This window comes from Pelodiscus sinensis, chromosome 6 (assembly GCF_052426305.1).
Source record: "Pelodiscus sinensis isolate ZL-2025 chromosome 6, ASM5242630v1, whole genome shotgun sequence".
Taxonomy (NCBI): domain Eukaryota; kingdom Metazoa; phylum Chordata; order Testudines; family Trionychidae; genus Pelodiscus; species Pelodiscus sinensis.
In genome coordinates this window covers 19,525,593-19,550,476 of record NC_143057.1, presented here as the reverse complement: position 1 = coordinate 19,550,476, position 24,884 = coordinate 19,525,593, and the positions used below count along the sequence as shown (strand labels likewise).

The window sequence follows — 24,884 nt, the reverse complement described above, 5'->3', positions numbered from 1 at the left end:
TCTTCACCTCTGAGAGGGGGCGGGAGCCCACAGGTCTTCTCCACCTTTATCATAATAAAGGAAAGCTGGCAGATCTGTTCTCTCCTCTAGCATCTTACAGTCTCTGAGAGGACATAGAATGTCTCTCCTCTTTCTTTCCCTCTTCTTTTTTTTTAATGTTACTCTCCTAGGTCTGTACCTTTCCATTTGTAAGTCCTCTTTTTGAACCTCATTATTTTGGCCTGGCCCCTCTGTATACCTTTAACCCATTTGTGGGTTGTACAGTTTGATTCCTTCTGTTTCTAATAAAAATAGGTAGAAATATATCCCAAAGCAAAGGTCCACACAAGATAGAGCTTAAAGAGAAACTTAATTGGTGCTTAGGATCTTGAACAGGCCCTCTATTCAGTGGGGGTAAGTTTCACCAGTAATTGAATAACTAATCCCATACAGATTCTTAGTGTGTTGACTGCAGTATTCTCGGTCTGAGCTGTATGTAATGAAGCTATCCTATATATAGTAGTTTTCTCGGTTAAGTATTCATCTTCATAGCATGCCACAGTATCATATTTATTCTCTTACTACTGTTGCCAGTTTAGTATTTTTAACAGCTGGAAGTGACCAATTCCAGCCAAATAAATCTTCTGTGTCTGCTGTTTGCCCCTCTTAAAGAGTGATTATCTGGTATGGTATGAATACCTAGAAACCATCTACTTCAAGACAGACCCAAGAAAACCAACAATAAAATACCACTTGTCATCATCTACAACCCCCAACTTAAACCTGTCCAACACATTATCAATAAACTACAGCCTATACTGGAACAGGATACCAAACTCCAAGAGGCTCTGGGAGACAGACCCATAGTCTCCTATAGACAACCACCTAAGCTCAAGATGATTCTTACCAACAATCACAGGACATACCACACTAATACCAACCCTGGTACCTTCCCTTGCAACAAACCCCGTTGCCAGCTTTGTCCACATACTCATTCTGCTGATACCATTATTGGACCTAACCAAGAGAGTTATAAGATCAAGAACACATATTCCTGCGCATCCAGAAATATAATTTATGCTATCATGTGCCGAAAGTGTCCGTCTGCTATGTACATTGGACAAACGTCTCAGACACTTCGCCAAAGGATTAATGCCCACAAAACAGATATCAGACAAGATCACAAAGAAAAAACAGTTTCTTGCCATTTCAACGAGAAAGGACACTGTCTCAGCGACTTAACTACCTGCATTCTGCTACAAAGACCTTTTACATCTGCACTTGAAAGGGAATCCTCTGAACTGTCATTCATGCTAAAATTTGACACTCTCCGGGGGGGGGGGGATTGAACAAAGACCCCAACTACCTTACCCATTACAAAGATAGCTTCCCCAATTATCACCTCTAATACCATTAGTTCACAGACATCTACCTTCCCCACCTCTAATATCATTAACTCACAGACATTTACCTTCCTTCCCCCCCCCCCCCCCCGCATCCTCTTTCTGTTTTGAAATGTGATTTGTCCTTTTCATATGTATTCATTTTTTTTAATTGTATCCTTTGGTATATATGGTTGTGACTATTTTCTTCCACTATTTGATCTGAGGAAGTGGGTCTGGCCCACGAAAGGTCATCATCTAATAAACCATCTTGTTAGTCTTTAAACTGCTACATAGTCCTGCATACTCCTATTAGGTCTCATTGACCTAGTTCACAATAAATAGTAATGTAGCTGTGGTAGCACAGGAAATGGTGGCATGGATCCACTATGCGGAGGTTTCCGGTGAGTTTCTACTCAGTATCATAGATTCATAGAGCTGGAAGAGACCTCAGGAGGTCATCAAGTCCAGCCCGCTGCCCAAGGCAGGACCAATCCCAACTAAATCGACCCAGCCAGGGCTTTGTCAAACGGAGACTTAAAAACCTCTAGGGATGGAGATTCCACCATCTTCCTAGGTTACCCATTCCAGTGCTCCATCACCCTCCTAGTGAAATAGTTTTTCCTAATATCCAACCTAGACCTCTCCCACTGTAACTTGAGACCATTGCTCCTTGTTCTGCCATCTGTCACTACTGTGAACAGCCTTTCTCCATCCTCCTTGGAACCTCCCTTCAGGAAGTTGAAGGCTGCTATCTAAGCCATGCTGCCATTCTCATTCTCATTGATGAGAGCTGGCACAAGTACATGTACATGAGCTCAGAATCACACCCTTAAGTTACAGTGTAGATGTATTCTTTGTATTATCATTAACATACCAGTAGTGAGTCCTGAGAACCATCCGAATTAGTCATTCTCAATCTACTTGGGCCACACATACGGCTCTTTTTGTGTTGTGGGCCGCATCCACACAATATATATCATACCTTTATAGCCCTGAACATGTCACAGGAGCTGCAGCTGTGTGCTGATTGGGCCACAGGTTGAGAACCACTAATCCAGATCATGAGTGCATGGTTCATCAAATCAGCCTGTTAATTTTTTGAGCAGTTTTAGATATTAACTGAACGCACTTTTTGCAAACATAGTATCTGAGTTTTGAACGCTTGGCCAACGACAGCTTGCATTGTGTTGAAGCAGAATCAGTAGTGACTGAAATACATATTGTAAAACTGAAAACCATTTACATGTTCCAGGTGCCCACATCCGGATAAACTGGGATTGATACTAACTTCCATATTTCCAATGATTTTTGAAAATAGGTTTGCTAACATTTAAAATTAAAATAAGTAAATAATTACACAGAATAAAAATAAATGTCATTGAGTATATATGAATGTATCAAATTGAAATACAGTGTTAGTAATGAGAATTTACATATATTTGTGGTTCAGTGTAAAAAAACACTGAATTAAATGATAACCTTAATGACTGACACCAACAACCCAAGTAGGTCTATAGATCCATGATTTTTATATCAATACATTTCAGCAAAAAACTAATTGTTGAATGCCTAAAGATGGCTTATGTTCAGACTTAAAGGCAGTCAATACCTATAACTCCATCTCTTCATTTGGTGGGTGGGTAAAAGTTCATCAGAAAAAGTAAACCACTTGTTAGGATACCTAAACATAGACTTCAGGCATCTTAATTCAGAATCTTAAACTTGAAAATTTTGACCAGACTGTACCATGAGAACAGAATGGAAAATATCAGCATTTTTCAACAAATTTTAGGGATCTGCTGTAATTTTCCTCCCATAAACCATCCTTCAGCAGATAGTTTTTAACAATGATCATGCTATCACATTTGCTTTTGTAAGTAAACAATATTACAATATTCGCTCTATTTCCTAAATACAGGCAATGCTACAGTATTTACCTCTTTTGACCAGTGCTGAGCGATATACTGACCAAATGTGCTGTGTGTTACCACGTACACCACAGTTATAGCTAGATGCAAAAGCAAAGTGTTTCATGCCACCCACTCTAGTGTAACTTACAAATATATCTCTCTAAGGCTATGTCTTCACTATGGGATAGGAGTGTGAATCCCCTGCTCATGTACTCAGGCTAGTTCAGCCATAAATAGCAATGTAGCCCTGGTAGCACAGGTAGTGGCAGTGGAAATGTAGTTGATTTGCTTGGCTGTGGATGTGGTCTTGGCACAGCTCATCTGTGCCTCTGCTGCTACTGCCAGTACATTACACTGTGAGTTGTGCTTACTCCTGCTAGTTGTCATCGAGCTAGGGCAAATAGGTGTACTTGCCTAGATGAATCATACCCTTAGCTTGTAGGCTAGCCTGCATAGTAGGCTGTCCTTGCACATGTCATATTAGTGAAATCACAGAAATTAGATACCAGGCTAAAAATATAAAATTAATAGACTGTGCTCCTTTTTGGTTTTCATAAAATACCCTCTTGCTTTGTTAGGACTGTTCAAATTTTACCAGGCTATCTAAGTTATGGGGTAGCTCTGGGCTACAGAACTACCAAGAATCTTTGTAGTGCTAGATATAGTACAGAATCTCTGTAGTAGCTTGGCGTGACATACCCCTCCACTAGGACTTGTAAGAAGAGCCCTCAATAGATATCTTTCTGGATGTTTTCTTCAGAGCTAGCATTGCCTTGGGCAAATAAGGGAATTTTAGAACCCCTTTATGCCCTTTTTTAAAAAAGCAAAGGCTAGCGTGAGGGGTCAGGATCTTGGTTGGGTTAGTTTGTTTGTGAGTTTCAGAGCCATGTTTCAAACAAATGCCCAACTGTAAGTATAAGCTAATGTATCCGTCAACAATTTTCCATCCAGGGCATCTTAAATCTAATCAGTTTACTACAGATAAATTGGATTAAATTACCAAAATAAAGTCAAAATATGACTCAGATTAATATTGCTGAAAATGAGTGGGTAAACTAGAACTTGAGTCATATCTTTTGTCTTGCTGAAATATTTGACAATGCAGTTGTCCTAAGGCCACTAAATTATCAATCTGAAATGCTCTTCACATACTTGTTGTTTGAATGTTTTCTTAAGACAAATGCATACCTTATGTTGCACTTTTTTCCCGAGAGTTAAAATAAGTAAGAAAATTTTATCCTAATTTTCATATTTATTTCACTTTTTAATCCACTTTATTTTTTCTGTCTTTTATTCATGTTCAAGGTAGAATATAACCAGTAAGGGAACTAGAGAGTCCACAGTTATTTAGAAGTTGCTTGTGCAGTCAGAAAAGTAATTTGTCCCCTAGGAATAGGACCAAATCCTAATTATTTTTGTTGCATAAATAACCTCATTGAAGTCAATGAGACAACTCTCATGTGAGACACCATTAGGACTGACCCATATTTTATATAATCCATTATCTTATTTTTAAACGCAGAATATTTCCTGGCCTGGGTATACCACACTTTGGTGAGTTGAATAAGAGCGAGTCTGACTATTTTGTTTCTTCCTTCTGGGTGTGGCGCTCACATTTGCATACCTTCTTCCGGGTTTTTTTTTCCAGAAGAAGCTTTTCTGCCATTTGGCCCCATCTATACGGGGCCAAATGGAGGAAAAAAACAGTCTTTCAAAAGCCCCCTTATTCCTCGTAAAACGAGGTTTACAGGGGCTTTCTAAAGAGGATCTTTTTCCCGAACATTTGGCCCCATGTAGATGGGGCCAAATGGTGGAAAAGCCTCTTCTGGGAAAAAAAAATGGAAGAAGGTATGCAAATGTGAGCACTATTTGCATAGCTCTTCCGAACAACCCTCCTCCCCCCCTCCGCCCCCCAGTGTAGCTGTACCCTCTGTTCTAAGAAAATCGGAATGTCACAGTTAAGAAAAACATCCTTTGCTAGTGTCTACTAGAAATATATTAGAATCGTAACGTCTATTGCTTTACATTAAATGTCATCTGGGACCTGCAGTGGATAGACACTGTGTACCTGAATTTGTCACTTACATTTGTTATAAATGGGGAGAAGTCTAGTGGAAGAGGATGGGTTTGCTGTAAATAGTTTTACCCCTTGCTATTTGTGAGACTGTGGCAAAATACAGAAATACCAGATTCGCCTTCATAATCTATTCTTGTCCCAGCAAATTTGATATTCATACATTTGATTTACGTAGACTAACAGGTGAAACAATGATACAAAGAAAATATCACTGACATTTTGCTATAATATAAAATGTAGAATCAAGCTATTGCTGTTATAGGAACCCATCATGCCGATGTGATTGACATTTTGTAACCTGACTTTAAAAAGTGACTAGAGGTTTGTGATAAACTTAAAAAACAACAAATGATCTGCTAGCACTTCATAGACTAACAAAACATGTAGATAAAAACAACAAACGGTCTGGTAGCACTTCAGTGCTACCAGACCGTTTGTTTTTTTCTGTAACAGACTAACTTGGCTACCCCATGAAGCTCCAAAACATGTAGATGGTATCATGAGCTTTCGTGGGCACATCCCACTTCTTCAGATGACTGGAGTTTTAAGTGAGCTGTGCCCACTGCAGGTCATTACATGTTTTGTTAGTCTATAAAGTGCTACCAGACTATTTGTTGTTTTTTAAGTTTATCCTGTACAGACAAACTCGGCTACCCCCTGAATCTAGAGGTTTGTGGTCTTTTATGTTTGAGTTCCCAATGTGAGATGCCTCAAAGGACCTCATTTTCAGAAAGCGTAGAGCACCTGCCCTCTGTAAAGTAAGATCCTCTAAGCTGGGTGCATCAGATCACCAATTGCTTCTGCAAATCTTGGTCTAAATTATTTCCACATAACATAGCATGTTCTAGAACATTTTCCTCATTACAAGACAAGATATCAACTTAACTCCTTTTCTCTTTGATGTAGCTGGCTTCTAGGTGAGCTTTCCTTTCTGAGCAGAGGTACCTGATGATGAAGCACATACCTAAATTGAAACATAAAATGTAAGTGCAGGGAAGCAGACTCCAAAAGCATGAGCATTCACCCAGAAAGAACAGTTGGACCTGCAATGGCAAACCTCAGTGAGGAGAGTCCAGTTGACCCAAATGCTCCTGTGGAGGAGCCTATTAAACCCAAAGGGAGTAAGGCATTTCTGGTTCTATATTCTTGTAGTTAACCATACTATATTTTTTATATGTGACCTCAGTAAGTAAATCTAAACCATGCAGGGTATCAGACATTCCTCTGGAATCCTTAAAACACATCTTCTACATAAAACACATCTGCTACATAAAAACTATTTTTCTTAATAGTTCTTCTCCCCATCCCTCTCTCTGGAAACAGGTACGGTAATTCACTTCCAAACAGGATGCTGAAATTCCAACCAGCCAACTTCTGAGCTAAATGAACTCCCTTTTAGCATGCAGGAATCAATGCAGGAACTGTGTAGGACAAGGACAAGGAGTTTTCATTGATTCAATTTTTACCTCCCCAGCCTTGTGAATTCCAGTATAGACATTAAGACCCTGTTCATAAGAGGTGAAAATCTTACCTACAAACAGCATTGCCAGGTACGTTTTTAGTATGTACGGGAAGTAGATCGATAAGGCAAATGGAAATGGCAGCCTGGTGGAGTATGTGCCGAAGGATTCAAAATAAGGCAGTGATTCATAGATGGCAAATGCTGCAAAATAATATTTTTAAAGTTTGAGATATAGGAAAAGACTAAGTGAAAGATCATCTCCAAGAAAGGGAAAACCATCTCCAAGAAAACTACTTTTAAGGCATGAATGTGGGTCTTGTGCAATCTACTGCCTTGTGAAATGTAATCTGTATAAAAGAGTGTCCTCGGGAGGCATACAGAGCTTTACTTTTAATTCATTTTCTTGGGACTGATAATCATGGATAACTAGGATTAGCAAATATTTACTTGGTTCTCATTTCCCCTGGACATTCCAGCTACAGGTATAACTGCACACACTAGTGTAGGTACAGTAAGCTACTATATGCTGCAATGGTTTGATGCATCAATTTCAAGAAGGAGAAAGCTGCAGTAATGCATTGCCAGCTTTGTCTGTCGCCCTCCCCTGCTGGGTGCCTGTAGCTAAGGTACACTAAGAATTGTAGAACTGTCAGCATCTTTGGTTGATGTCCTGTGGCTTTCCTTATGTTAACAAGTTGTTAATTTTCCAGGAGAAAGAAAGGCCTTTGGAAATCAAGAAACAAAAAGCAAGCGAAAAGAAACAGGGAAAGATGGCTGAAAAAGCATGTAGATAAGAATAAAGGGATTAAACATGTCTTATTTTTCAAAAACACTGATCATCAAAATGGTTAAACCCAACTGAGTGACATTCAGTAAATAAGTAATTTGCTTCATGCCTATTCCTGGCCTTTTACCTTTAGCCAGAACTGACAGGGGATATAATGGAATCCATAGTGTGTAGTTTAGCCATGTCAGAGCGTCATAGTATGTTCCTGTCACTGATAACATGCAGTAAGTGTATCTGGAAATAAAAATGAGGGGAACTTGTGTTTATTTTTCAAACTCAAATAAAATAGGAATGAATAAACATCTTACTCAAAAAGTACTCACAATCAAACTGTTAAAACAATAGAATGCCAATTGAAATGTATTGAATATTTGTGGATGTTTTTCTACATTTTCAATATTGATTTCAATTACAACACAATACACAGTACTGTATAGTGCTCATATTATATAATTATTTTTGTTACAAATATATGCATTGTAAAATTAATAAAATACATAGTATTTTCAATTTTTTCCACAAATACTTAAGTGCAATCTTGCTATTATTACAGCATAAATTATATATGTATGGGGGGTTTGGTTACATAATTGCATTCAAAAACAGAACAATGTAAAGGTTAGAGTTGCTTACTTTATTTTTATGAAGTTACTTTGATTTCTTACCTGACCACATCCAGTAAATTCCAAAGGAAAAATAAAACACACACAATATATTTCCCTTGAACTTCTTCTTGACTGGTGATGACAACAAATAAAATGATGATTCTCTCACTTATCTGAAAAAAATTACAGTAAAAATGACCTAATCATATGTATGGTTTGTGTATCTCTGATTTCTGCCTCACTTCAGCAACAAGAATGTCATAACATTAAATCCAGCATCCCCTTCCATCCATCCCTCCTTGCTTCTGGCCTTCTTTCCTTCCTTGGATGCATTTATGCCTTTAGCAATACCAAAAATCCTGAAGGCCTATGTGACTCTCCCAAAAATCTGACATTTAATCCACTCTGGATTATATTTGCATTAACAATATTTAAAATAAAGGGAAAAATTTGTAGCTAATGTAAACCAAAATAGTTATACAGATTTCGCACCAACTGGCTCACATAATCTGTTCTGTTTATTCTTATAGATTTAAAGTCACTATGAAGTCATGAAGTGAACACTGCAGAACTATAATATAATGAAGTTATCTATATCTTTATAGCACTTTTTTTTTAATCATTTACCATTTCCTTTATGAAACTTTTTGGACACAGACTGTAATTTTAATGAACAACAAAGCTCGTCCACATCTGTGTCATAAAGGAAAATGTCCACACATCAGCTTATTATTCATCATAGTGGTGCAAGGGCGGGTTTCCTGTTCCCGGTATTAGTCACTAGAAACTGAACACAGACCTCCTCGATGGATCCAGTTCCTCATCTTGAAAAATTTTAATGATTCCACAAATTTTAATTTTTGCTCTCTGACTACATCTCCCCCTTCAGATGTGAGCACTGGAAGTAATTTCTTATAGAGATGTGACTCATACTCCAGTCTCAGCCAGTGAGCAAATATTAAAGGAACTACAAAGCAGCATCAGAAATTACTAAACTAAAAAGCCACCAGCAATAATGCTGCTCAAGTCAGCATGGTTCCTCTCAGTCTTAGGGATCTGTCAGCAAAGAACAATTGGCAGTGTTAGTACCACAGTAAATTGGGAAGGAAGAGAGAGTGTGTGTGTGTTTGTGTTTATTTAAAAGAAAAGAAAACATTGTGTTTCTTTTTGTGTAAATGAGTTTGTATGTGGCTTCCTGTTCTTTCTTTCTGCCTGCTTTTACAATTCCTAATTGACAATGGTAAAGTATTTGCTCTGATACTTTAAAAAAAAAATCCACTAAAACCCATGTCTTTTCATGTCCTCAATAAGGAGAAAGGAAGTATGTGCAGTCATATCACAAAACACAAATAGCATGGTTTCATTTTTCATTCATCCTTATTAAGTACATTAACATCAAAGTGGACTTTTCTTTCTCTCCCATCCTATCACAGCATCCACTCAGTTGTGTACATGAGCTCGTTTCCACAATACAATTTGACCATCTTATGAGTGAGCAAGACAGCATTAAATCAGACTGATTCCAGACAAAATAGACACGACAATCCCTTCCTGTAAATATTCTAGATCCCCAATGTCATCCTCAAATCTCTCCTTAAAATTCACCTTGAGGCTACGTCTAGACTGGCATGATTTTCTGGAAATGCTTTTAACGGAAAAGTTTTCAGTTAAAAGCATTTTTGGAAAAGTGTCTAGATTGGCAGGATGCTTTTCCGCAAAAGCACTTTTTGCGGAAAAGCGTCCGTGGCCAAACTAGACGCGCTTTTCCGCAAAAAAGCCCCGATCGCCATTTTTGCAATCGGGGCTTTTTTGCGGAAAACAAATTTCTGCTGTCTACACTGACCCTTTTGCGCAAAAGTTTTTCGGAAAAAGACTTTTGCCCGAACGGGAGCAGCATAGTATTTCCGCAAAAACACTGACAATCTTACATGAGATCGTCAGTGCTTTTGTGGAAATTCAAGCGGCCAGTGTAGACGGCTGACAAGTTTTTCCAGAAAAGCAGCTGCTTTTCCAGAAAAAGTGGCCAGTCTAGACACAGCCTGACTGTTCTATCTGTAAAACACTGTGAGCCACCCTGATTCTTTTAGAGAGAATTGTGGAGTAATTTGTCTGTCCTTCTGGACAACTGGGAACAATTATAGGAAGCCTCTGGAGGATTATCTAAATGCATGAGGGTATGTCTACACTGCCACCCTAGTTCGAACTAGGGTGGCTAATGTAGGCATTTGAACTTACAAATGAAGCCCAGGATTTAAATATCCCGGGCTTCATTTGCATATTCCCGGGCGCCGCCATTTTTAAATGCTCCGTAGTTCGAACTACCTGCCCGTGGCTAGACACGGCACGGACTAGGTAGTTCGAATTAAAGCTCCTAATTCGAACTACCATTATTCCTCCTGCACCTCTGCACTGTGGGACCAGCCCGGCAGCCCCCCAGCTGCTCTACCCCAGGCGTCGGCGAGAAAAGCCTGGTCTGCTGGGGGGGGGGGGCACACTTTTCTTGCCGCGGAGGACACGGGCGGCGGGACCGCGGCGCGTCTCGGCGGTCCTGCCACCCGTGTCCTCTGCGGCGAGAAAAGCCGCTCCGCGTCTCCCTGGTCTGCTGGGGGGAGCGCTAGCTCCGCATCTCCCTGGTCTGCTGGGGGGAAGTGCCCCCCGTGCCGCCAGAGGCGGCGACAGTGGGGGAAGTACCCCGCACTAGATGCGCCCCCCCCATTCGTAAGTAGGGGTCCGACTTAAGTCGGACTGACGTAACCCGGGGACTGCCTGTAGTTCTTCTATAATTAGTCTTCTCCCTGAGAAGGAAAGGAGTGCTGTGAAAGGCAGCATCTGGCTCTGTCTACAGGGGCTCTAGCACCTCTCCCAGTTCAGTTATTTCTTCCATGACTACCACCCAACATGGTTTATCTAGAGCAATAGTATTGTCATAGAATCATGTCTTCAAATGGGCTCTTGTGCTCTGAACTTCCATAGACTTTTATTATGAATGGAATTTACTGTCAGTACCAGAGAATGTGTGAGCTCAGTCAAGACTGACCTCTGTGCAGTAAAAGTCTTAGGCTTAGCAGCTAGCTGAAAGAGGCAGCAATGGTGGAGGGGAGGAGAGGTTGCAGTGGAGCAACCTCTGTGCATGGCAGGCCCAAGCTTGCCATGGACAGAGGCTGCCCTGTGGCAGCAGCCTCTGTTAGCTGGTGGTCTGAGCTCTCTGCAGGCAGAGGCAGCTCCAGCATTCCACGGAGCAACATCTGTCCACAGCAAGCCTGGGCCTTCCACAGAGAGAGGTTGCTCCGTGGCAGCAGGTCCTATCCGCAGGGGGTATGAGCTCCCCATAGACAGGGGTTGCTCCATGCCAAAGCAGCCTCTGTCTATGGGGAGCTCAGACCTGTATCAGAGGTAGCAGCACAGGGCAACAGGCAGGAGCCAGTCTGCACGGGAAGCCAGTTTTTAAACCGCATCTCCTCATGGACCAGCTCTTGCCTCCCACCACGTGCTACTGCTTCTGAGAGAGAAGCAGCAGCATGGGATGGCAGGGGGCTCCCCAGAAGAGGGGCTGGGAATGCAATGGCTGCCAGCTGTGCCTCCGGAGACTGTCAAATAATCGTCTAACTGCTAAAATTTGATGTGGCTACACAACTATTCAGTTACATGCTATCTAACATCCCTACTTTGCACCACTGACAGGAGCGTCAGTTTTCTCAATATTCACCTATGTGGCATTCTTGCCCTTTAGTTCCTAAACAGGAAAACCAAGAACTCTATGTTTACATAAATTCCAAAGTAGACGACAAGAGAGTGCTGGGGAGAATGTAACAGAATTCTCTCATTCTCTGCCAAAGCCCATAGCTTCTGTCTCTTGTGTTGTGTGTCTGCTCCCACAACAAAAGGTATGCACACAAAACCCTATAAAATGTCACAATCATGGGAGCTTTATGTCAGTTGATATCGGGTCTAGACATGTGATTGGACTAATTCTTTATGAACTTTAATCCACTGAACTTTCAGTATAAGCATGGAACCTCTGCTCTTTTTTTACTTCCCAGCCCAGCATTTGATCAGATTTACATTATTGTTTTGGAAGATCAGAACATTGTTTGTCCCTACATTGTTCCTCTCCCCATGCCCACTCCTTTCTATAAGAGATCTTCCCCCTCAGGGAACACCTGCAAACCTGCCTCCTTTTCCAGCATTTCAACAGTGCCTGAAGATTTCTCAACCACCACTTTGCATTCCAATTGCCTTTCCTCCACACCTGTGGTTGGGCATGTGCTGAATCCCCATTGTTCCTTCCTGACTTAAAGCACTGGTTAGGAGGGGGCAGGCTGAGCCCAGCAGATAGAAAGTAGAGCCACTGGAAGTCCCTAAATGTGAAGCTTGTGCCCTATCTCCTCATGGCCCAGATCCTTTTTCTCCTGAGACAGTACCTCCTACTAGTGTCCCCAAAGCCTTAGAGAAGGCCTGGTACGCAAGCTATTTAATACCGTGAATACAATGTTCTCTCATTGAAGTCAATTGGAGGTATACACATCTTCCAGGAAAGACGTGAGGAGACGTCAACCCCTTGGCATTAGCCAGTTTCCTACACTGCTCTAGAAAGCACACACAATTGCCTGTGAAGGGAGTCTTCCCCTGATTCACCTCTACTGGTCATCCTTTTATGAGGTTGCTTTATATTTGTCTCTTTTTCCACTATATATTCGGGGATTTGATACTGATGAACACACCCTTAACTATAGGGTGAGGGAAAGGAAGTGAGTTAGAATTGCTAAAAGTTACATTGGGGATCATGCTGGGGCACTCTGCCCTGTAAGTATCTCCTAGTCACTCACTACAGGTCAGGTTAAAGTGTGTATTTCAAATGACAAAGAGCCAAGGATTTTCTGTACAGTATAAATTGACTTACCTGTAAAAACCTTGGGAGAAAACTGTTTTCTTCAATGCCAACTAGAATGTGCAGGAGCTCTAATATGGACAACGACTGACAAAGGCGCATTATGAGCCCTATAGAATAGAAGGTATCGGCCAAAGAATCTACAACCACAGGGGAGAAGAAAACATAGTGCCATTACTTAAATCTCTTAACTCTTTCTTTACCAAGCCTTGGACATGACCACTGACATGTCAAAAAGTAAAGTTCACATACGATCAGCCAGACTAGGTCAGACGAAAGGTCCATCTAGCCCAGTGTCCTGTCTGCCGACAGTGGCAAATGCCAAGAGCCACATTTCAGAGGGAATGAACAGAGCAGATAATAAGTGATACATCCCCTCCCGCCCATTCCCAGCTTCTGACAGATGCTAGGGACACTATTCCTGCCCCTCCTGGCTAATAGTCACTGATGGAACTAATCTCCATGAATTTATCTGGCTCATTTTTTAAGCCTGTTATGGTCTTGGACTTCATAATATCCTCTGGAAAGGAGTTCTACAGGTTGACTGTGTGTTGTGTGAAGACATATTTTCTTTTGTTTGTTTTAAACTTGCTATCTATTAATTTCATTTGATGACCCCTAGTTCTTGTGTTATGGGGAAGAGTTACAGTAATAACTCTTCTTTGTTCACTTTTTCCATGCCGATAATGCTTTTATAGACTTCTGTCATATGCCCCTTAATCATCTTTTTTTCCAAGAAGAAAAGTCCCAGTCTTATTAATCTCCTCATATGGCAGCTGTTCCATGCCCTTGTTCATTTTGTTGCCTTTTTCTGAAATTTTTCCAATGCCAAGATACTTTTTTTGAGATGAGGCAACCATATTTGGACACAGTATTTAAGGTGTAGGTGTACCATGGATTTGCATAGAGGCAATAAGATATTATTTGTCTAATTCTATATTACTTTCTTGATGATTCCTAAAATTCTGTTTGCTTCCTTTTTTTACTGTCATTACACTGAGTGTATGTTTTCAGAGAGCAATCCATAATGATTCCAAGATCTCTCTCTTGAATGGTAACATACAGTTTAGTCCCCATCACATTAAACTTATGGCTGTGATTCTATTTTCCAATATGCATTACTTTGCATTTTTCAACCTTAAACTTCACCTGCCATTTTGTAGTCCAGTCACCAACTTTTGTGAGATCCTTTTGAAGCTGTTTGCAGTCTGCTTTTGTCTTAACTATCTTGAGCAGTTTGTACCACCTGCAAATTTTTCCACTTCACTGTTTACCTCTTTCCTCCAGATAATTTATTAATATGTTGAATAGAATCAGTCCCAGTATGAAGCCCTGGAGGACACCTCTAGTAACCTCCTTTCATTGTGAAAACTGACCATTTATTTTTACCCTTTGTTTCCTAGCTCTTAACCAGTTATTGATCCATGAGATGAGCTTCCCTCTTATCCTATAACAACTCTGCTTAAAAGCCTTCGATAAGAGACTTTTGTCAAAGTGTTTCTGGAATGTAAATATACTATATCCACTGAATTCCCATGTCCATATGCGTGTTGGCCCCCTCAAAGAATTCTAATAGATTGGTGAAGCATGATTTCCTTTTACAGAAACCATGCTCACTCTTCCCCAATAAATTATGTTCATCTATGTGCCTGACAATTATGTTCTTTACTGTAGTGTCAACCAATTTGCCTGGTACAGAAGTTATATTTACTGGCTGTAATTGTCAGGATCACCACTAGACCCCCTTTTTAAAAATGAGAAGTGTCACATTAGTTCTCTTCCTGTCATTTGATATGGAAGATGATTTAAATGATAGGTTACAAAACACAGTTAGTAGTTCTGCAATTTCACATTTGAGTTCTTTCAGCTCTCTTGGGTGAATTCCATTTGGTCCTGACATTACTATTTGGATTGTCAAAACCAGTTACTAAAGACACCTCAGTCTGGGACAGTTTCTGAGATTTGTCACTTGAAAAGTATAGGTCAGGTTTGGGAATCTCCCTCACATCCTCTGCTGTGAAGACTGATGCAAAGAATTCATTTCATTTCTCTGCATATTCTTATTGTCTTTGGGTATGTCTACACAGAAACATTATTCTGGAATAACTGAAGTTATTCCAAAATAACATAGTGCACATCTACTCTACAAGCCTTTATTTCAAAACAATGTTGAGCTGGAGGACTTCTTACTCAGACTCATGGTAACCCTCATTTCATGAGGAATAAGGGAAGCTGAAGGAAGAGTGTTCTCCCTTCAACTTCCTACTGTGTAGACAGCGCCAAAAGCCGAATTAAGCTATTTCAGCTTCAGCTGCGCAATTGACAGCTTGATTCAACTTTAGCCCTGCTATGTAGACATACCCACTGAGTGCTCCTTTAGCATCTCAACCGTCCAGTGGCCCCACTGGTTGTTTAGCAGGATTCCTGCTTCTGATGTACTTTACAAAATTCTATTACTTTTTGAGATTGTACTTCAAATTCCTTTTTGGCCTTCATTTGCCATAGTTTATGCTCTTTTCTATTTTCCTTGCTAGGATTTAACTTCCACTTTTTAAACAATGCCTTTTTTTCCTTCCTTTTTTTGGTTCTCTTACTGTTTTGGTTTTTCTTTTAATTTGGAGGATACATTTAAGTTGGGCCTCTATTATGGTGTCTTTGAAAAGTTTCCATGCAGCTTGCAGGGATTTCACTTTTTGCATTGTTTAATTTCTGTTTAACTAACCTCCTCATTTGTGTGTAGTTCCCCTTTCCGAAATTAAATGCCACAGTGCTAGGAGGCTGTGGTGTTTTTTCCTGCCGTAAGGATGTTAAATTTAATTATATTATGGTCACTCTTTCCAAGCAGTCCAGCTATATTCACCTCTAGATCAGATCCTGTGCCCCACTTGGAACTAAATGAAGAATTGACTCTCCCATTGTGGATTCCAGAACCTGCTGCTCCAAGAAGCAGTCATTTAAGGTGTCAAGAAACTTTTATGTTTGTATCCTGTCCTGAAGTGGCATGTACCCAGTCAATATGGGGATAATTGAAATCCCACATTATTGAGTTTTTTATTTTTGTAGCCTCTCTACTCTCCCTTAACATTTCACAGTCTCTGTCACCATCCTGGTCAGATGGCCTCATGCCAGCAACATTTTGAAGCTGCATGAGACAAGCAGAAAAAGGATGTCTGGGGAGTGGTGGACATAGTGGGGATATTGAGGCTAGTATGAGAGAGTCTACCTCTCACGTACCTTTTTTAGTGAAGTGTATGCAACAAACACTGTCGCCAGAGGCATGTAGATTAGGCTACCAGACATAGTAAAATGAAGCGGCGGTTTAAATAATCGCCACTTCATTTAAATTTACATGGCTGCCACGCTGAGCTGACAAACAGCTGATCAGCTGTTTGTCAGCTCAGCGCGATAGTCTGGACGCGCGGGTGTCGACATCAAAGGTATTTGTCGACCACCCAGGTAAACCTCCTGGGATGAGGTTTACCTGGGTAGTCGACAAATACCTTTGATGTCGACACCCGCGCGTCCAGACTATTGCTCTGAGCCGACCAACAGCTGATCAGCTGTTTGTCGGCTCAGCGCGGCAGCCATGTAAATTTAAATGAAGCGGCGATTATTTAAATCGCCGCTTCATTTTACTATGTCTGGTAGCCTAATCTACATGCCTCTGGCGACAGAGGCATGTAGTCTAGACGTACCCAAAATCTGTGCAGGACCTGGATATCTGGTTTAAAAAACATTCCTCAGCAATAGAGAAAGCTTTTGGATTTGAGCTATATACTGTGACAGGGTCAGGTCAGAGGGGTACAAGAAAGTGATTGAAGGGAAGTATATTAGCTTTAGATTGTGTAAGTCTCTGTTCCCACGGTGAACTAACAGGGGCTAGTCCGGATCCAGCAGGAACTTGCCAGAATCAATCAGGGCAATTAAGCACCTGGAATCAGTCAGTTAAGAGGGCTTCCAGAGACAAGTGAACCAGGTTAGTTGGAACACTTGAGGCCAATTCAGAGCCAGCTGAGACTGGTTGAAAAGAGCTCCTCTGCAGTTAGTTCAGTGCGTGAGGAGCCAGAAGAAGCTGTGAAGGATCTATGAGGAGCAAGCACAAGTGAGTACCAGGAAAAAGAATTTGAGATAAGGAAGGTGCTGGGGAAGTAGCCCGGGGGTTTGTAGCTGTCATGCAGCTGATGTTGGAGACATTTACAGACAGCTGCATTCACAGGGTCCTGGGCTGGAACTAGGAGTAGAAAGTTCCCACCACCACTCACTTCCCATTTCCACTCAGCGACAGGACAGGTTGGGGGAAAGAAAGGGGTTCATCCAGCCCTGTATCATTTGGAGGGTCCACTGAGACTGTGGAGTTTTGTTTCTCTCTGTTATTCATGCTGGCCAATGATGAGAGGAACTCAACAAAAAGCAAGCTGATGCTCTAGGAATGGTGTCTAAATTGAGAGCTGCTGTGAGCCTTTGAAGCAAGCAATCCACCACAAAGGCCAGGACCCACCAAGGTTAAGTAAGGGTTTTGTAACAATATCTGTGTCCCTGACATAAGGCGTTTCACAAAATATCTGCTATCTGGATTTTTATAGTTTGTGGAAGACATTATCCTTTATATTACCACTCTTTCATTTCCTTTTGAACTCTGAAGTCCAGTCATTTTCTATGTCCCTCAATTTCATCCCAACATAGAGGCAAATAGAAGTCTTATCTTCCAAAATATTAAGGTAAGATGGATCAAATACTGCTTGATATTAAAGGTTCTTAAAAAAAAAAAAAACCCCACAACATTGCAGCAAAACTATAAATATAGTGTAGCTATATTGATATTGTTTTGTTCAGCCTATCCAATGCTCATCTACATTGAATGATGTAATATTCCATCAATCTTACTGAAATTATAACTTAACACAGAGTCCTAAGTTTGTTGGAAGTTTATGCCCAATTAGGGATTTTAAAGTAAAATAATGAAGCCATATAAAATGAATGGCCTTACCTTTCCCAAAAGACAAGAACCTGATAATCATATTTGTAAATATCCAGGAATGTCCACAGAATTGGATTAAATAATAGGTGAAGAGATAAGTGTTCATGGTACAGCTGTAAAGGTAAAAATAGTTAAATAAATAAACCCACAATGCATTACTTTGTATGATGCTGCTATTTGTTGTATTGTGCTCCATCCTCACGGTTCATGAATTTAACACAAATCAATCTGAAGTGCTTTTATGGCTGCCATCACTTCTGTCTCTGAGTACCTCAACTTTTCATGCATTTATCCTCACAGCATTCTAGTGACATAGGAAAATTCTGTTATTTCCATTTTACATATGAGGAATTGAGATACAGAGAGGCTAAGGCTATATCTACACTGTTTCCTGGGTAGCTGCTCTATATCGACTGGAGAGTTCTCCTATTAGTGTAATTAAACCTCTACCAATGAGTGGCCGTAGTTATGACAGCAGCCAAGAATCTCCCACTGATGTGGTGCTGTGAAAAAGTCCCCGACCAACACAAATTTTATAAATGAAAGTGCTAATGTAGACATAGCCTTGATATTTTCCTAAGAACACACAAAGTCTGTATCCCCCATCCATAGTTAGTGCACTAACTACAGGACTAGCTCATGATGGGGGAGACCTACTACAGCTCAAGGCCGTGGTAATCATTCACGTCCTTCAGGCCTGACACTTATAACTCATATCTCGGAATTAATCCTCATAGCCAGAAAAAGCTCCAACTAGTATACAATGAATAAGCCCAAAAGGTCACTATGGGTATGTCTACACTGCCACCCTAGTTCGAACTAGGGTGGCTAATGTAGGGAATCGAAGTTGCAAATGAAGCCCGGGATTTAAATATCCCGGGCTTCATTTGCATCTTGCCGGGCGCCGCCATTTTTAAATCCCCGTTCGTGCGGACTTCGTGCCCGTGGCTACACGCGGCACGGAGTAGGTAGTTCGAATTAGCCTCATTTGCAACTTCGATTGCCTACATTAGCCACCCTAGTTCGAACTAGGGTGGCAGTGTAGACATACCCTATGAGAATGTCACTCCAGTGTTCTTTTCTCCAGGCTTTCTGCCCACTGATCTTCCTATATACTTGGGATTGGCCCTGATTTCCTAGAAGTTCTCCCCTCTGATCATCACCAAGACCTTTCACAACAGTTACATTTTATTAGAATCATGTAGCCAACAGTGGCAGATTTGTGAGTATGGGAGGCTGAACTCGCACAGAAGCTAGACCTAGATTGTGGGATTTGCTTTTGCAAGGTCTTAGGATGACCCAGACACCGAATGACCTAATTCAAAATTAAATTCAAGTTCATCTGACACATTTTTCCATTGGTAATGTCTTTCTTCCTCTCTGACATAACCACTCAAGGAAGGAAGGAAGAAAAATTGAAGGTATTATTTCTATTTTCCATTACCCTGAGGTGCTCCAGTATTAGCCCAATGCAGCCTATATAAGATACGTTTGTACAGATGCATGATGGAAAAGTCCAATACAGTTTAATAATGACAGAGCCAATAGAAATATATAGATACCACTCCAAAAACCTCAGGACTGAACAGTGACCAACAACCATCTCTGTTGTGCATCTTACTGAACAAAGAAAAAATATAAATTCCTAAAATGGAAAAATAGTAAATTAAAAGCAGAAAAGAGGCATTGCTCTGTCAATTATCATTGATAACCAGTAATTGGATCCATATATTATAACAATAGGAAAAGTGTGAACATGTTGTTAGATATTTGGAGAAGTTCTGGCAAAATTCTCCACTGCTTAGTACAATCACGTAGGCTACATCTACACTACGAGTTTTCTCAGCAAAAAATGTGCTAATGAGGGACTCGTTTGCATCAGTTGTGATCTCATTTGCATATTTTCTGCCGATACATTTTTGTGCTGGGGTTTTTGTGCAAAAACAAGCAGTGTGGATGTTTTCTTTTTGCACAAATAACCCCTTTTCCAGAAGATCAGTATGCTCCAAAAAAGGAGGTAAGGACCTTGTGGGAAAAGGGATTTATGCGCAAAAGCCCCGGCACAAAAATGGATCCGCAGAAAATATGCAAATGATGATCGTGACTCATGCAACTGAGTCCCTCATTAGCATATTTTTTGCCGCAAAAACTTGTAATGTAGACGTAGCCATATTGATTCTAGTACCTGGGCTTTGCATTGTTTATATTCTTTGATATTCTCTCTTATATGTATAATTTGTAACATTCGTCTCCTTGTCCTCAATATATTTTGAAATGATTCCAAGAATTTTGGGGTATTCTTCTGAGCCTACAAATCCTGTAAAGTCTTAAAACACTTATGTGAGAACAAATGGTAACTAAGAGGATGTTTATAAATACTAACTATGCACTAGTGTTCTCCAATGTTTGATCAGTATACTTGTCATCTTGGTTTAAAACTCATCCTGATGAGCCGGATAAGTGCACAAGGCACTATGTTGTAACTGGAATCAATAGAGAAATGTTAGTCATTAATTGCAGCACCCCAAAATAAAAGCTTAAAATTATTTAAGTGAAGGCTTGACCTAAGGATGGCATTCCACGTTGTCTTATGTGGGAGCACATTGGAGTCGGGGATTTTCATACACCAGGTCAATAGTGGCTGAGAACATTGTTGTGTAAGAAGCATTCTTAGGCTGGTTGTTGGAAGTACTTTTCATTATTCCATGTGGACTTCTGGGACTAAACAAGAAGTCCCTTTGAGTAGCTCCAAAAGGAGTCTTATCTAGACCTCTTACCCTCTGGAAGGTCTCTGCCATGCAGGGCCTTTGAGGAAAGAGGGGATATCTGTCAAGGAAGAAAGATCACTTAAATGTAATGATAAATATATTTGAAAGTCTAATTGCTTTACCAAGACATTTCTTATCCATGAGTTGCAGCACCTTTTTATTCCTGAGGAGCAAAAGAAATGTTCTGAGAGGTAACACATTACTCCACTATCATCTGTTTCCACTTAAAGGGTCAATGTAAAAAGTGGGTGGCTTTAATCAGATTTCTTGCCTTTTTTTTTTGCTCACAGAAGGAATCCATCAACATTAGATAGTGCCATAGGATCAGCCTGAGAGAGAGAGCATGGCCTACTAGATAAAGCACAGGAAGGGAAGCCTGGAGATAGCTGTTCTATTTCTGCCTCTGTCACAAAATCTCACACTGCCTGTGTTTCACTGTCTGTAAAATAGAAATGATATGCAGGGGTGTTCTAAGAAAAAATCTCTTAATTTTGTCAAGTACTTTGAAGATCAAATAGAAGGTTCTATGAGAATTTTATTGTATTTCAATAACTTGCCTGTTTTGAGAATTGAATATAGAGACTTCACTAGGCAATTTGCAACAAACCCAACCTACCGAGTTTATTATGGGCAGTGTTTTAGTTGCGATTTTTATACCTTGATAATTGTTAATTTGCATAAATACATTGAGATTTCTATGATGTCGTGACCCAGTGAGAAGATGGATTCCAACTTGTTCAGAAGAAAAAATTTGCTTTTTTTTCTTGCACTCTTCCAGGTCTCGGAAATTGAGAGATTGCATTAGATATTGGATCTGTTTTCCCTCAGCACAAATAACTTGCAAACCAGTGGTGTCCTAGTTCCTGCTAAAATATACAGGCATAAAGCATATATTAATAATAAGCTATTTCAAAATAAGATGCTCAATTTGCATAGCTTATTTTGAATTAAGTTCTGCAGTATAGACACACCGTTACTAAAGTCTAGGTATGCACATTCATCGTTTCTTCCTTATCCACAAGCCTTGTTAGCTTTCTTTGATAAGATATCAGATTGCTTTGACATGATTTGTTCTTTACAAATTCATGCTGGCTGTTACCTATCACCTTATTTTCTTCCAGATGTTTGCAGATGATTTCCTTAATTACTTGCTCCATTATCTTTCCTGCACAGAAGTTAAACTGACTGCGCTGTAGTTTCCTGGGTTGTTCTTATTTCCCTTTTTATAGATGAGCACTATATTTGCCTTTTTTCAGTTTTCTGGAATCTCTCCTGAAGAGGGAGAAACAGTAATTTCCATGATTTTTCAATAATGATCGCTAAAAGCTCAGATGCTCAAGGAGCTGATAGAGAAGGTATTCTAGGATGCATTTCATCAGGCTCTGGTGACTTGCAGACATTAACTTTTTTCTAAGTAATTTTTAACTTGTTTTTTAATTTTATCTTTTAAACCCACCCCATTCCCACCAGCATTCACTATGTTAGGCATTCCTTCATCAGACTTCTTGGTGAAGTCCAAAACAAAAAAGTCTTTAAGCACCTCTGCCATTTCCAAGTTTCCTGTTATTGTTTCTCCCTCTTCAATGAGCAATGGGCCTACCCTGTCCTTGGTCTTCCTCTTGCTTCTAATATATTTATAGAATGTCTTCTTGTTACCCTTTATGTCTCTAGATAGTTTGAGCTTGTTTTGTGTCTTTGCCTTTCTAATCTTGCCCCTGCATACCTGTATTGTTTGCTAATATTCATCCTTTGTAATTTAACCTAGTTTCCACTTTTTATATGACCCCTTTTTGATTTTTAGATCATGAAATATCTCCTGGTTAAGTCAAGGTAGTCTCTTGCCATACTTTCTATCTTTCCTACACAGTGGAATAGTTTGCTTTTGGATCCTTAATAATGTCCCTTTGAAAAACTGCCAACTCTCTTCAGTTGTTTTTCCTTAGTCTTGCTTCCCATGGAATCTTACCTACCAGCTTTCTGAGTTTACTAATATCTGCCTTTCTGAAATCCATTGTCTCTATTTTGCTGTTCTCCTTTTTACCATTCCTTAGAATCATGAACTCTAGGATTTCATGATCACTTTCACCCATGCTGCCTTCTACTTTCAAATTCTCAACCAGTTCCTCCCTATTTATTAAAATCAAATCTAGAACAACCCCCCCCCCCCAGTAGCTTTTTCAACCTTCTGAAATAAAAAATTGTCTTCTATGCAGTCCAAAAATGATTGGATAATCTATGCTCTACTGTGTTAGTTCCCCAACATATGTCTGCATAGTTGAAAGTCCCTCATCACCACCACAAATTCTGTGCTTTGGATGATTTGGTATTTGTTTAAAAAAATCTTCATCCACCTCTTCTACCTGGGTAGGTGGTTTATAATATACCCCTATCAACACATCACTCTTGTTTTTTACCCCTTTTAAACCTAACCCAGAGACTCTCAACACATCTGGTTCCTGTATCTATCTCCACCTCAGTCCAAGTGTGTACATTTTTAATATATAAGGCAGTGGTCCCCAACATGGTGCCCACAGGCACCATGGCGCCCGCGGGGCCATTTGTGTGCACCCGCCAAGTGCTCGGGGCTGTCCTGGCCCTGGGCACGTGGTGCATGCATGGTGCCGGAGCCGGACCCGAGCGCATGGCGCACGGTGAGTGCTGGCCCCGGGAGCGCCGCAAATTAGCCACCTGCACTCTGGGTGCGCGGTGCTTTGGGGGGGGCACTGGCCCCGGGCGCGCAGCGTTTGGCGGGGGGACACCGGCCCCGGGCATGCAAGTGTCCCCGCCCTCTGGGGCCCGGCAGGCGAACAGCCATGCCCCTTGGTGCCTGGCAGCCTCAGATGGTTGGGGACCACTGATATAAGGCAACACCTCCTCCCTTTTGTTCCCCACCTAGCCTTTCTGAGCTGTACCCTTCTATACCAATATTCCAATCATGCGTATTATCCCACCGTGTCTCTGTGATACCAACTATGTCATAGTTGTGTTTATTTATTAGCACTTCTAGTTCTTCCTGCTTATTACCCACGCTTCTTGCATCTGTATACAGGCATCTAAGATACTGAGTTGATATTTCTTCCCAGTTCTGCCTTGTCTCTCCTCTCTATTACGATTCTAAATACAGTAGTACATTCAAAGGATACAGCTAGTGAGAACTCTGAACGTAGGTAGCTGTGGTTGCCCTAGGGCAGAGACTGAGGCCATGGCTGCTTCCTCTTCAAAGGGAGCCTCTCATAACAGCTTAAAGATCTTCTTAAAGCTATCTCCTATGCAGTTCCTCAGTGCCCCCAAGGGGAGGCTTGTCACCCAATGAAATAGACACGTGATGAAGCAACAGCTCATTGAAACCAGAGTGAGGATTTTTTTTAATGAAAACCTATGAGAAAACCACCTCTGCTGCCCTTGTTTCCTTTAAGTCACATTGGTCTGAGCTCCTAGTTCAGCATTTCCTCCCCCCGCCCACCACAAGCTTTACAGCTCAGAAGGAGGGTAACAACAATTGAGAATCAGCACAAAAGTGAGTTTTCCCTCCTGCACAACATCCCAGCCCCCTTTGCCTTCCCCTCTTCTCTGCAGTTGAACAGTTTGAATGGCTTGTTTTTTTACCTTTGATCAAGAGTTACTAGTTGTGGCGCAGATGGGTCACTGCTGCAGAGTCTGTCTCCCTCTCTTCACAGCTGCAACAGCTGTTTACTAGGCGAGAGCCCCGCCTTCCCCTCCTCCCCAGTCCAAAGAACGTCACTGCAAGCAGCAGTACAGAGAAGTAGATACTTTCCTAGTAGAAAGGAAGGAACCACTAACTCAAGGGATCCTCGTTCATTTTATCAAACTTCTGCAGGCACTAGCCCAGGCCTGTTTGGGGTTTTTTTTGTTTTTGTTTTGTTTTTTTGCCCTTATTATGAATAGCTCCTCGGAAGAGTTCCAGTAGTTTTTGTGGTTAGTCAGGAGGGCATTTTCAAAGGCCAGCAGAAAGTAAGCATGAATTACATGCAGATTATCACAGTATAGTTTTCCCCAGAATAAAGAATCCAATTAAATAACTATC

General features: G+C 40.8%; 1 protein-coding gene across 4 annotated transcripts; it reads right to left on the bottom strand.

Annotated features, from left to right (window-relative positions):
• Positions 1–4,113: 4,113 nt before the first annotated feature.
• On the bottom strand, positions 4,114–24,559 carry HACD4 (3-hydroxyacyl-CoA dehydratase 4). Of its 4 annotated transcripts, none has more exons than XM_075931488.2 (8): positions 24,446–24,548; positions 20,455–20,554; positions 18,081–18,184; positions 13,106–13,233; positions 8,266–8,378; positions 7,728–7,834; positions 6,883–7,014; positions 4,114–6,315 (listed from the first exon to the last, which is right to left on the bottom strand). In XM_075931488.2, exons 3-8 carry the CDS (start codon positions 18,175–18,177, stop codon positions 6,233–6,235), a joined length of 660 nt encoding a protein of 219 aa, XP_075787603.1. In that variant the 5' UTR covers positions 18,178–18,184; positions 20,455–20,554; positions 24,446–24,548; the 3' UTR covers positions 4,114–6,232. The 4 variants fall into 4 exon arrangements, with proteins under 4 accessions (XP_075787603.1, XP_075787601.1, XP_075787602.1 ...); XM_075931486.2 differs by having other exon boundaries at positions 20,455–20,897; positions 24,446–24,538; XM_075931487.2 differs by lacking the exon at positions 24,446–24,548 and adding an exon at positions 23,983–24,426 and having other exon boundaries at positions 20,455–20,876.
• Positions 24,560–24,884: the final 325 nt, after the last annotated feature.

Bases quoted from the DNA above. Each gene is read 5' to 3' on its own strand.
- HACD4 (XM_014576986.4), bottom strand. From the start codon at position 18,177: ATGAACACTTATCTCTTCACCTATTATTTAATCCAATTCTGTGGACAT. The intron at 8,379-13,105 runs GTAAGTCAATTT...AATTTTTTTCAG, and splicing joins TTCTCCCAAGGTTTTTACAG to ATAAGTGAGAGAATCATCAT. The intron at 6,316-6,882 runs GTAAGATTTTCA...GTTTCAATTTAG, and splicing joins CCTGGCAATGCTGTTTGTAG to GTATGTGCTTCATCATCAGG.